Source organism: Sinohyriopsis cumingii, chromosome 1 (assembly GCF_028554795.1).
Source record: "Sinohyriopsis cumingii isolate HCF-2022 chromosome 1, ASM2855479v2, whole genome shotgun sequence".
Taxonomy (NCBI): domain Eukaryota; kingdom Metazoa; phylum Mollusca; class Bivalvia; order Unionida; family Unionidae; genus Sinohyriopsis; species Sinohyriopsis cumingii.
In genome coordinates this window covers 120,164,506-120,176,725 of record NC_142961.1, presented here as the reverse complement: position 1 = coordinate 120,176,725, position 12,220 = coordinate 120,164,506, and the positions used below count along the sequence as shown (strand labels likewise).

Genomic DNA, 12,220 nt, shown 5'->3' with positions numbered 1-12,220 from the left:
GCAATATGACTGAACAATTGTTAAGGCTACGTTAAAAATCCAAATCACACACACACACACACATAAATGTAAGTATGCTTCTACATCTACGTCGCGCGTTTAGAACTTTTGCCACACTTGTTCCATGTTCCACCACAGGCGAAACACTGTTGTTTTAAATAAATTAATATATAACTATATGAAACAATGCATGCATCCTAGAATTAATACATTCAAAAGACAATTGCAACAACATTATTTAGAAAAAGAGGAAATATATTAAGCACATTGTGCAGTTGTTATACAAAAATAGCAATCATGCGTTATTCTGATACTGGATATGAAACAAATAATGATGCATTTGTATGAAATCTGTATCAGTCTGTAACAAACATCAACATCAAAAGTGTCCTACTTATATATTCAATTGTTTAAACTCACGCAGTGTAATACAATCATACTCCTAATATTAATGCACTGAGCTAAGGAAGTAAACAAAAAATGATACGACTACTTCACATTAAATATTCTTCTCCCCCTACTTCGAGCGTGTAGAACTTTTCCACACTTGTTTTAATGTTCCACCACAGGCCAAACACTACTGTTTCAAATAAATTAATACCTACTACATAACAAATGCATACATCCTACCATTAATAAATTCAGAAGACAAATACAACGCTTTTATTTACAAAAAGAGGGACTATATGAAGCACAGTGTACAGTTTTTTTTACAAAAATAACAATCTTCCGCCATTATGATACTGGATATGAAATAAATAATGATGCATTTGTATGAAATAGTAAAAATCAAATTAAAATCAAACCTGCAATGTACAACGATCGGTCCGTCTGTGGATCCCCGTACTTTGGTGTTGCGAACCTTTCTGCGAAAATGGACTAAGGAAGACGCATATCTGGGTACACGCTTATCTGGCCAGGCAGTGAAGTGAAACTGCTTCACGTGTCGTTGTTCTAGTTTTTCATTCTCTTCATTTTGTACCTGCAGAAATAACAACTGACTGTTTGTTGGTGTTTTCTTGCCATTATGGATCCAAACTGAATTGTGACATTATGTCGACAAAATAAATGTCATATTTTACGTGATGGTGAAATCCTGTAAGCTTTGTAATCTTTCTTTCTCAAGCCGGATAGCAGAACAAATACTGATAAAATGATGAAATATAAAGTTAAATGAAATGAGTATGTTCCTACCTGAAAATGTACGTTACAAAAACACAACGGCAACGGACATGTATCATCGGAGATGTTTGCTATACCAGCAACACTCGACGTGAAATGGTTGGCGACTGCAACAGTCTTCCACATTTGGAGTAAGTGGATATGGTCATCTCTCGCCAGGTAACTGGCCATATTAAGTGCTTAGAATAGGGTCAGTTAATTAAATTTCCGGATCGTTAGCCAACATATATGATTAGCGTATTATTTTAAAGGATATCATTAAAACAACATAAACTGGAATTGATTATTCTTTCATATAGCCATATGAATAATTTCCATCAGGTTCTTACCTGATAGCGTACAAAGAGTTTAGTTAATAGGTATACCCGCTAAAACTTACACAATCTACAGCCCTGTACAGTTATTGTATGTTTCTCAGATTTATAATCTAGTTGAAACAAGACATTGTATCAACATTATCTCGCAGTACTGTTGTAAATCGGTCACCATAGTGTGCCAAGAAAACAATAATTATTTTGTGGTAATGACACGGGGCACAAATATAAAGCATGCGTTAAATATGTGCATCGCACTTGACAATTTTAACATTTATATGTTCGGTAGATAGACCTAATGAACCTGAGTTTTGCAATATGTCTTATTATATAAACATAAATTGTCATGTGGTAAATTAACTTACATTTGTTTTGAAATACTGTTATAATTTAGTGTGATCAACTTAAGCATACGTAAAAACTTCCTACTTCAAATTTCTGCAGTAATTTGGATTCATCGTAGCATCGATTCGTACATGTCTGGTCGTCTTATTTCGTCTTATTTCGTCATAATCTTAAACTTTCTTTACAATAAAGAATACGGGTGTTTGCCATTTCCTCTTCGTGTCTTTTCGACTGAGAATATTATACGGACAGAACACATCCACAAGGGTTGCATATGCCATATACCCCTCTCTTTAATGGCATTCCTCATAAACATGCGTGTGAAAACGGGCGTACAATTATTTACATGGATAGGTATATCTCAGGCCATTCTGTCTAGTCCGATTTGTGGTCTAGTTTATACACTAACGCAGCAGCAGATCTTCCTTTCATATGGTATGAAAGAAAGGTAAACTATGAAAGACACCAATACAGAAACGGCAGAAACAATAGATTCAAGCATTATAAATTTAATCTAGAAATTAAAAAGAAAAATCAATCCAGGAATCCTAATTAAAGATTTATTCATATTGAGTGCTCCTTTGAAGAACTGAAGAAAAAAAACCGAATAACTGTTAAATTACTATTTGGTCATGTGTAGGGATATTGGTGTTCCAAAAGACCGGGAAAAGAAATGTGAAGAAGCATAAACATCTTTAAAATGTTATGAGATGCTGTAGAATTAGATTTGGAGACGATGAAAGTTAAAAGCGCCCCATTAGTAAAGATCATAACGAAATTCATGAACCGTGATAGTCCAATTTTCCAAATATAAGAACAAACACAAAGTGTCGAGACGCTATAGAGAGGCATGGAAAGAAGCCCGTAAAGCAGCCGACAGTACCACGGCAGATTAATGACCAACTGTTGTAGATTAAAAACCAGTTAATGTGTCTACAGATGAGGGTTTCATATTCAAAGAAAGGCTCGTTCCAGCCTCTAAAAGAATTTGGAAATCCTTTAAAACAATGAAAAAAGTTTTGTTCAAATATAACAAGATAATAATAGACTATTGCACCTCTGTGTAGTTGATAAGACCAGAAATATTGATATAGTAGAATAATGATTGTACTCCGGCTTAATCATACACAATGTGTATTATGCGGACTGTTCTAATTGTGTACAAAGTTGTTAATGTGGGATACATCTAGATTAAATGGAACACATTCTACAGCAGAAGTAGGATTTTATTAATTATTTTGAGGAAATTGATCTGCTATTACTTGTTGAAACGTGGTAAGAAAATATAGATCAAATTAATATATACGGATATGAAACCGTTGATAATAATAAATAACTAAATCATGAAAAGCAAAATGGAGTACAGATAGGACTGTTTTGTTCGTGAATTCCTCTTCAAAAATTCATATATATATATATATATATATATATATATATATATATATATATATATATATATATATATATATATATATATATATCCAGATAAATAGATATCATAATTATTTTATTTAGTTAATTGTATTATATGATCCAAGGCAATCATGCTTAAGTGGAATCTATTTTCTGGTTTATGTCTATATGTCATGTGAATAATGCTCTGCTCACTCTAAGGAAAATGTGTATACATTTACAGAAAATGAAGTCCTCCTCCCTAACATAGGAGTATGCTGAATATAAAATGATACTTTCTGGTGATTTTAATGCCTATATGGGTAATTAACTAAAATTTAATTGATCTGATGTCGAATACATGTCATCGGACTAAAGCGTAATGGATATAAATCACTGCCAAAAGTATTACTTATGTTATTATTCTGGAACATATGTGTGCTCATGTGACATTGTGGAACAAGAACAGTTTTTTTAAATAAAAGTCTATTCAGCTATCAGCCAATGGAGTGATAATTCCTTGTTTTTACAAGGAACTGTAGACTTCAACACTACAGACTGCAGCATACGTCATCGACTTCCATCTTGAATTTTTCGTCGGGATTCGAATGTGAATTCAGTAGAACATTTTGTTATTAGGACTACTAAACCTTTATTCTTGGATTATTTTGGGATTATTTTTAGATTTGATTCTATAAACCGTGTGTTCATATTTCTTTCATTTTTACAGACCTTTTCCAGGGAAATAAATTACTGCATTTTGTCAAAGCTTGTTGTTTTCACTCGTTCTTGTGTTACTGTATATTGGATACTAAGCAAGTGACATAATAATAAAAACAAACAGCCTTTTATATTCATTATAATCTAGTTATGCACAATTTTTTCTGGCCCCATGTAAAGCAGTATCATATCTGCTACTATGCAAGAACAGTTTTCAGAATAAATTGTTGATATGTTACAGGAAAATGAAAACGTTCAAATCGTTCATGATTCTCTCGATAGAATAATCTTTAATAAGTCGGGTAAGACAACTGTAAACATATTAACAGGATTATTTAATAAACCGTTATATATTGGATATTGTCCTGAATTATGGTCAACAGCTATCATTATTTCAATTCTGAAGAAAGATGATGCAAACGAACCATAAACATACAGAGGCATTAACGTAGATCATGTATTAAGCAAAAAAAATTGGCATCTATTTCAGATAATGTGGATACATAAATGGGTGGACGAAGATGAATTACCAGTGAAAGAAAGTGCCGATTCGAGAGCACGTTATTCTATGGTTGATGATACGCTTGGATTAATACCTTAATCTGTAAATATTTAAGAAATCACAGGGCTAGGTTCTAAAATGTATTCATGCATTATGAAAAAACCCTTGTTAGAGTTAAACCTGTTGTGTCTTAAGGTAGTTAGAGAAATGACTAGCGGGAAAATGTTTCGAAATTATTAAGACAATGTATGATTATGAACACGTATGTGTTAATTACAACAATTCTATTACCGATGGCTTTAATTGTTCTGTTTAGGTTTAGTGCATGCACCCCTAATCGACATTAAACCCTTCTTTGATGACGGAAACATGAAGTTTCGCAAGAAAACCTTGACCTAATTTTACTTCTGTATGCAGAAGAATTATTTGGTTCTGATGGCACTGCGCACGAGTTGAACAATATGTTCAAGAGACTTAATAATAATTGCCTAAGTGGAAAGTGAAAGTGAATGCGTAAAACAGAACCCAAGAATGATTGAATTTTGCAAAGGTTGTTGTCTAATTGACGCGAATTTCATTTATATGTGACGGATATATTTTCATATATACCAGAAAGCTATCTTTGCAAGCATTGAAGTTTCTCCATATCTGGAAGAAGGGCTTGAAATGCTTGTCAAAACAAACGGAACTCGATTGCATCGTCTGACTGATTTGAAGATAGTACCCATTCTGAGGTTTGGAGGTTTATAATGTAAATTCTATTGAGGAAGTTTAATACGTCTTTTTGCAAATGTACTTTTGCAAACTGGGGATGGGGAGTAAATTGTGACTGCTGGGCTAACACTGTTAAAAAGGTAATGCAGATGAAATGATTCGGCAATGCGTGGTGTAGCCATTGCATAAAATAGGAAAATTCTTTTCTTAGAATGTTTAGTAAGAGAATTGAAGATAGGTTTAGGATAAACTTTATGGATAAGATTAAATCAATCGGATGACAGGCTTGACTTGTTAGCAATATTCAGTGTTAGTGTCGGTAGGACAGGAACCTTTTTGTTAATTTTGAAATTAGTAATTTAGTTTAACTCTTGTTCCATAACATAAACTCATTGATGAAACTGAAACAAATAGCTTGATTCATCGACGTTTTATACTTGGACTGTTGAACTAATATGTCATACCTTCGTAAGCTCTAGAGTCCTTATTGCGAAATCAGAAAATGATTCGCATTGAACAAGTCTGACAGAAATTGCACCAAATTCAATGGAACCCTCGTCTGGCCAATATTTCTCACATTTATGCTGCAAAATATTTATGAAGGCAAACAAAGCATGAGTAATCAGAAGGATATTATAGCATGTTCAACAACTGTTCAGCTTCATAAACAGCAAATGTTCCGCGAGACAAATATGTATATATATTTAGAGTAACAAGCTGAGTAACAGAGGGAAACAAGTTTTGTTAAACTTAACAGATAATTCAATATTCAAAGTCGTTAAAAATATAATTTAAGAGGAACATATAGTATTGCTATTAAGTCAACATAATTCTAAAGAGGTATGTCACATGTCCAATATCATAGTGTCGCCAAAATACTTAACGTCTCAAATGTGCTGAAGAGCAATTATCATTGAATATTTTCAAGTGACAAAAGTGATCATGTATCACAATACTCAGTCCAAAACTCCTTTGGATGATTTTAAAATAATCCCGACATGTCACTATAGTCCAAATTCAATGAGCACTTTATAATTCCATTGAATAGTACAAACAAGTAATTTCTCTAATTGTATATAAACACAGCATTAAATACATCTTTATAATTATTTTACAACAAGAACATAAATAGGAATAAGGCATAATTCTCAGAATATTTATCTCCAATACTTTATTACGACTCTATGTCGTAATTCATCCTCACGTGACATATATATATCCCAACCTTACATACACCTATTTCGCAATAACTCTGTTATCGAACGAGAAACTTGTTCCAAACTGTAAGCAGCTTTTTTGATATAATCAGTTAAGGTAATAATCTAACATTCAATCGGGATAAACGACATACTGTATAGGTCTTTGCAATCTACAGTCAAGGAACAAATGTTTAAGATAATTCAATTTAACCCCACACGGCCAATTTAATTGTGTCTGATAGTTGAACTTTCTCAGTTTGATTCAAATCTCTCTTCGTCTAACAAATAGATATAGTCATATAATACCGTGTGTTCGTGTTCTCGGTCCCCGCAGTGTAGGTAACTAATTAGGTACGTGTTGCTTTACGACTATGGGACACTAATCGTTTGAAGCGATAGACACACATTACATTTGTCCCATTCATAGACTTCAGAGTTGGACTTTAACTGGTTTATCGAATATCTGACAGCAATGATCTCGAATTGGTGTCTCTGACATATATCTTGTATAGCGGGGATCTCGATTATAATCAGTTTGCCAAATTCCAAAGCTTGCAAAGTTTCACGACACCTTAGTAGAGTTCTTTTTTTCCTACAATAATTGCAAGAAATGCAAAATAAATCCTAAAGTTAGAAGTAATTTTACTGATGTTCTTTTTCCTAGCAGCCTTGTCACATTTAAAATGAATTTAAAGTATAGCATCGTTCATATTCAGAATATTTGAAATTACCTTTCCATCTTCAACCAAATTTGTTAGCATGACAATTTTCAGGGATTTGGTTTGCCATATCATTCTCCAGAAGTCGTTTAGAATTTCCAATGTGGGACCTGCGAAAATGTATTTAATTGTTTCTTAAGCGTTGACCATTATGTGGTCAATTAACTTCTAAGTAAGTAATATCCTGACGAACCAAGGATATTTAATATATTCAGTGAATTGGTACGAGGTTAAAATGGTAAAATGGTATAGTATTTAAAAAATAATTCAATATTTCATTTATGAGCTGTAATACTTATATACCCAAACATATTTTGTTTATTCATGAAAGATTGTAACTAAGATAATCTGAGCTAATAATTCAATATATCAGCAAAAGCCAAGACAAAATCTTTTGAGGCCAGAAGATATGGATAATTGAAAATAATGTGGCACATGCAACAGTTTGCAGAACTTTACGCTCATGATTTCAAAGAGAGAGAGAGAGAGAGAGAGAGAGAGAGAAATTAAAAGTTACGAGCAAACTTGAGAATTTTCAAGAACATAATAAAAGCCATTTGTCTAAACACAAATGAAAATTTGATAGTACTATTCAGAAATAGACAGTATTAGCTTGTGATATAAATTCAAACTTTAACCATAGGCAGATAATGTACTCACCCTGTGCGGCTATGTAGGCATGAAATGACTTGAAACCCTGGAAAATAGTTAACGCATCATGTAATATTATATGTATGCTATCAGTCTCAAATGATAGCATCACTTATATAAATTAATCTATTTTCATTAGTCATTAATGCATAATATAGCTTTGCAAGTATAAAATACAGATCAGTTCAGAGATCATTGTACATTTTGTTGTAATGGAATTGTTATCCTCTTTATACAAGATTCTGTGCAATGTTAGGAAAAATTTGCTACTTACATTCACGTAACATGCATTAATATAATCAGTTTCAGTAGCTGGGTCCCATATCTCCAGCTGAACCCGTGTATCATCATCTGCAAAATTGAACATTGGACTCAATTGTTTTGGTAGGTAGAAAACATTAGAAGCTATTGATGTATTTACATTCGCTAATATACAATTCCAAGACGGTTAACCCTTGTAATAGAGAAGGATCATGTTTCCGTTTACGTCAGTCTTTGCGACAATTATGAAACTGGTTGACAGCTTCAAAACAATTTTAATGAAGTATTTAAAATCAGCTATGAAAAAAAAAAACAATATATGTATCACAACTCTCAGAAATACATTACATCCTCGAGTAATGTACTAATGGTAAACCAGTTTTTAATATTACATGCATTTTTATTTCAAGGGTTTTATATATATATATATATATATATATATATATATATATATATATATATATATATATATATATATATATATATATATATATATATATATATATATATATATATATATATCGTTACTTCTAAAATTATTCTAACGTTTCAGTACTTTGATAGCCTTCTCAAGATTATGTATATGCATTTAATTGGGTTTTACAACGAATAATCGCCATATGAATGTTAAGTTGTTAAGTACCTGTTTTGTCTAATTTTTATGGTTCAAGATTTGTAACATTCGGAATCTAATGAACATGATGGAATATCTCTCAAAGACTAAATCAAGAATGTCATTAAATAACACTCAATGCTTGCTGGACGACCGAGAATAAACAAGTAATAAATCAGTTTATTGTCCAAATGTCCTGTTGTTCCGGTCAGTAGCATATGCGAGTGGTAATGTAAAACGTCAAAGACAAAATAATACATTCATGATATATACATACATGGGTAGATATTCTTATAGCGATTCTTCTTCTGGTTCTTTGGCAGGAGAGCTGTATCGTGTCGCATAGTTAGTCCCTGAGGCAGTTTCTATAAGATATACATTTATTGAGGTAATAATTTCCATTTTTATTTACTTTTTATTTCTGTAATAGAAACATTAGATTTCTCAAAAATAGGTTTGCTTATGTGTATATAAAGGTAGCATCCAAAATACAGACGGAGAGGTGAAATCTCTACGTATCCACCCGCCCTCTCCTCGCACCCCCGCCCCCTTCCAATCGACAATTCAACGCAAGGCAACTGAAACGCTTACCAATGCAAGTATTTTTTGCAGTTGGATGGTTAAAAAATAGGCACTTGAAAAGCTTTAAACTCAGAAGAATCTGGGAGTATCACCGCTGGACCCCATCGGGGATTCGTCCCATAGACTCCTTTCCTAAATATTTAATCTGCCTTTCAATGATATTGTAGACATAGCTACAAACTGTTTATTGCCAAATAAATTGCCTGTCCATAAAAGAACATGCCATGTAATGAAAAGTAACATTTTCCTAAAAGAAAGGAACTCGTCAAGCAATGAGTAAACATATTGCACATTGCCACAATTATATTGCTTTAAAAATGATTATAAATTAGATTTTTTTAAATTAATTTTCCATCATGCGGTCAAAGAAGGGCATGACAGTTTTAAACACATGCAGATAAGAGGTTAGTAAGTATTGATTTCATCAGAATGTTCTACATCGTTCAAGAGAGAAATTTGAAGCTTGGTAAACAATAGTGTGTTGGTGTCAATTGCTCTAACGCTTATGCAACTAGTATTACGACTTTGGGGCAAGGGACTGGGGTGATGTAATAAAAATGAGCTTATATCTGACTCTTTTGTGGGCATCCGCACCGTATCATATTTGCCCTATTTAGAGCCGTTCCCGATCATTTGGTTGAGTTTCGCATTTATAATCCGTATGTCACGTGTTCAGTACTTGCAGCACAGCGTATATGTGTTTAGATAAAGTTATGTCAGTTGGGAGACCGGATTATGTCCACATTCCTCAGTGAACGAGGTGAGTTTATTTACTTCTGAAAGATAACAATTAAACAACGCTTGCATGTATGTTGGATTCTATATTATACATATACCACCCCACTCACTCCCAGCCTACTTGCCGGCAATACACTAAGCAATACCTTTAGTTTTAATTGTTGCTGCTGATCTTGTCTTAGGGTTTGAAATCATTTTTCATATCATGATACTGGTTCACATGACAGAGCAATCAACAGTGCGGGTAAATTGACCATATTCTGATGAAATTGGTTCACATGACAGAGCAATCAACACTGAATTATATATTTCCCAATTCCTGTTCGTCACTCGTTCCAGTTAGGTTTAAAAGGTTTGCCCACGGTTATAGCCAATCAGTAAAGAGAATATTGCGCGATAATTTCAACGGCTTATTTGGACCAATCGGAATCACATGCTGTGACATGTAACAGGTTGTTTTATCAAATATGTGATACTGCACATAATATAGGAAAACTGTACGAACTATGTGATAAAACCAATAATGTATTAAAAGTGCCGTTACATGCTGCCTAATATAAAATCATTCGCATAACCATACTTGCAGAACTGATAAGATAAAAATATCTGTGTCAATAATATTTACCTTAGGAAAACACAATATTACGAATATTGACTGACGGAGTGTTTATCAATTCTCACTAAGTTTGTCTCTGTTCATAACTTTAAAAGAATCTATACCCGACTGTGTAACATTATTTACATTTCATGTAAATCAAAAGGCAAATTCTATCGTATGACCAACATATGCACTGGAAGAATTTAGCCTTTAAATACTAATACACCCACACCCATATATATATATATATATGTTTGTGTATGTGTATGTGTGTGTGTAAGTAGGTATGTTCTATGAAAAAAGAGTGTTGCTAAGCTTAGAAAGGGATTTTTATGAACATTATTATGCCTTACCGTACATAAAAGACATACACGTTATAGCTGACATTGTCCTCCGGATATACAATTGTATTCAATAAGTTAACTAGGAGCCTAAGGTTTGGGAATTCCGATGTAAACATAAAAGCGTGATGAAGTCACTTTCCGAAAGAAATATTTCGATTTAAGTCACTTTACACAGATTTGAAAAATCATAGGAAGTTGAACTTATGTTTATAACATAGTTTGATACATGAAATGGTCTTGTATTTAATTATGTTTTTTGAATCATTGATCTATTATTATGTTATGGAATAAAAATGATGTATTTTGAGTCAGTATGTCTTGAATGCACAAATAGTGCCCAAACTTCACGATAATATATTAAATTTAATTTGTTCTAACCAGACAGCCCCATATTAAATTCATGTATATACAACAATGTCCCACAATTAAATCCGTTCATTACCACAATCTATCATCTTTGGACATTAACTGGCATGATATTTTAATAGACTTTGCGAGTATGGTAGTCCAGTCTCTGTGACATGACATAACATATACTCAAGGCACCTATCATACGTTCTACGTCAAGATGTCATAGAAATCATCGTTCCGTCAAACACTTAAATAACAAAAGGATTTGTAAAACCCACATTGTATTCCTCATGGTACAGTTTTACATCCATTTTGCGGCTGAGAAAGAAAGAAGGCAAATCTTCCAATTGAATTGCGTGCTTGTCTGTCACTTTCTTGGGAAAGTAGGAGTAATACTCCCTGGTACTATCGCCACTATTCGTGTACTCAATATCTCCTATACCCTCTGGCTTCTTTGAAACTTGTTCCATCATCTGTATGGATTTAGCTGAAATATATTTTGAACACAAAAATACTGGAGTGAACACACTAAGAGATGCATTGAAAGATTTACGTTTTAAAGAAAATACACAAGCCAGACACGTAAACCTCGGCGTGCTTACTCACTATGAAAATCAATGTTAACGAAACTTTCTTATGATGAAGTGTCGTGCTAATTATCCTAGCCTGAAGTGTTATTTATAAAGGACAAAATGTTTGTATGCGTTGGCATCTAAGGTAGAATTAAGTAACAAACGTTGTATTCCTTGAAAGAGGTCCTTAACATCAATTGTTGTATGACATAAAGCATAGTTTACACATATAATTGCTTTATCCTTTGTTTTGGTGTAACATAATGAGCCACAAAGGTGAGAATGTATATAAACCAAAGACACTGGAAAACATCTGTTCTAACAATATTTTACTTTTGAATCCTATGTTACGTATTTCGTGTATGTTATTTTCCCTGTGTTGAGTTTTCGCGTGCCAGAAATTCACAAAATATGATAAAGAAT

General features: G+C 33.0%; 1 protein-coding gene across 1 annotated transcript in view; it reads right to left on the bottom strand.

Annotated features, from left to right (window-relative positions):
* LOC149807743 (uncharacterized) overlaps positions 1-12,220 on the bottom strand; it is a 145,845-nt gene that overhangs the window by 18,737 nt on the left and 114,888 nt on the right. The window contains exons 18-24 of the mRNA XM_089969957.1: positions 11,504-11,712; positions 8,890-8,977; positions 8,013-8,089; positions 7,748-7,784; positions 7,100-7,197; positions 5,634-5,753; positions 807-982 (exon numbers count right to left, since the gene is read on the bottom strand). Of these exons, the coding sequence (XP_089826083.1) occupies positions 807-982; positions 5,634-5,753; positions 7,100-7,197; positions 7,748-7,784; positions 8,013-8,089; positions 8,890-8,977; positions 11,504-11,712 (805 nt within the window). The remainder of the gene's footprint in view (positions 1-806; positions 983-5,633; positions 5,754-7,099; positions 7,198-7,747; positions 7,785-8,012; positions 8,090-8,889; positions 8,978-11,503; positions 11,713-12,220) is intronic.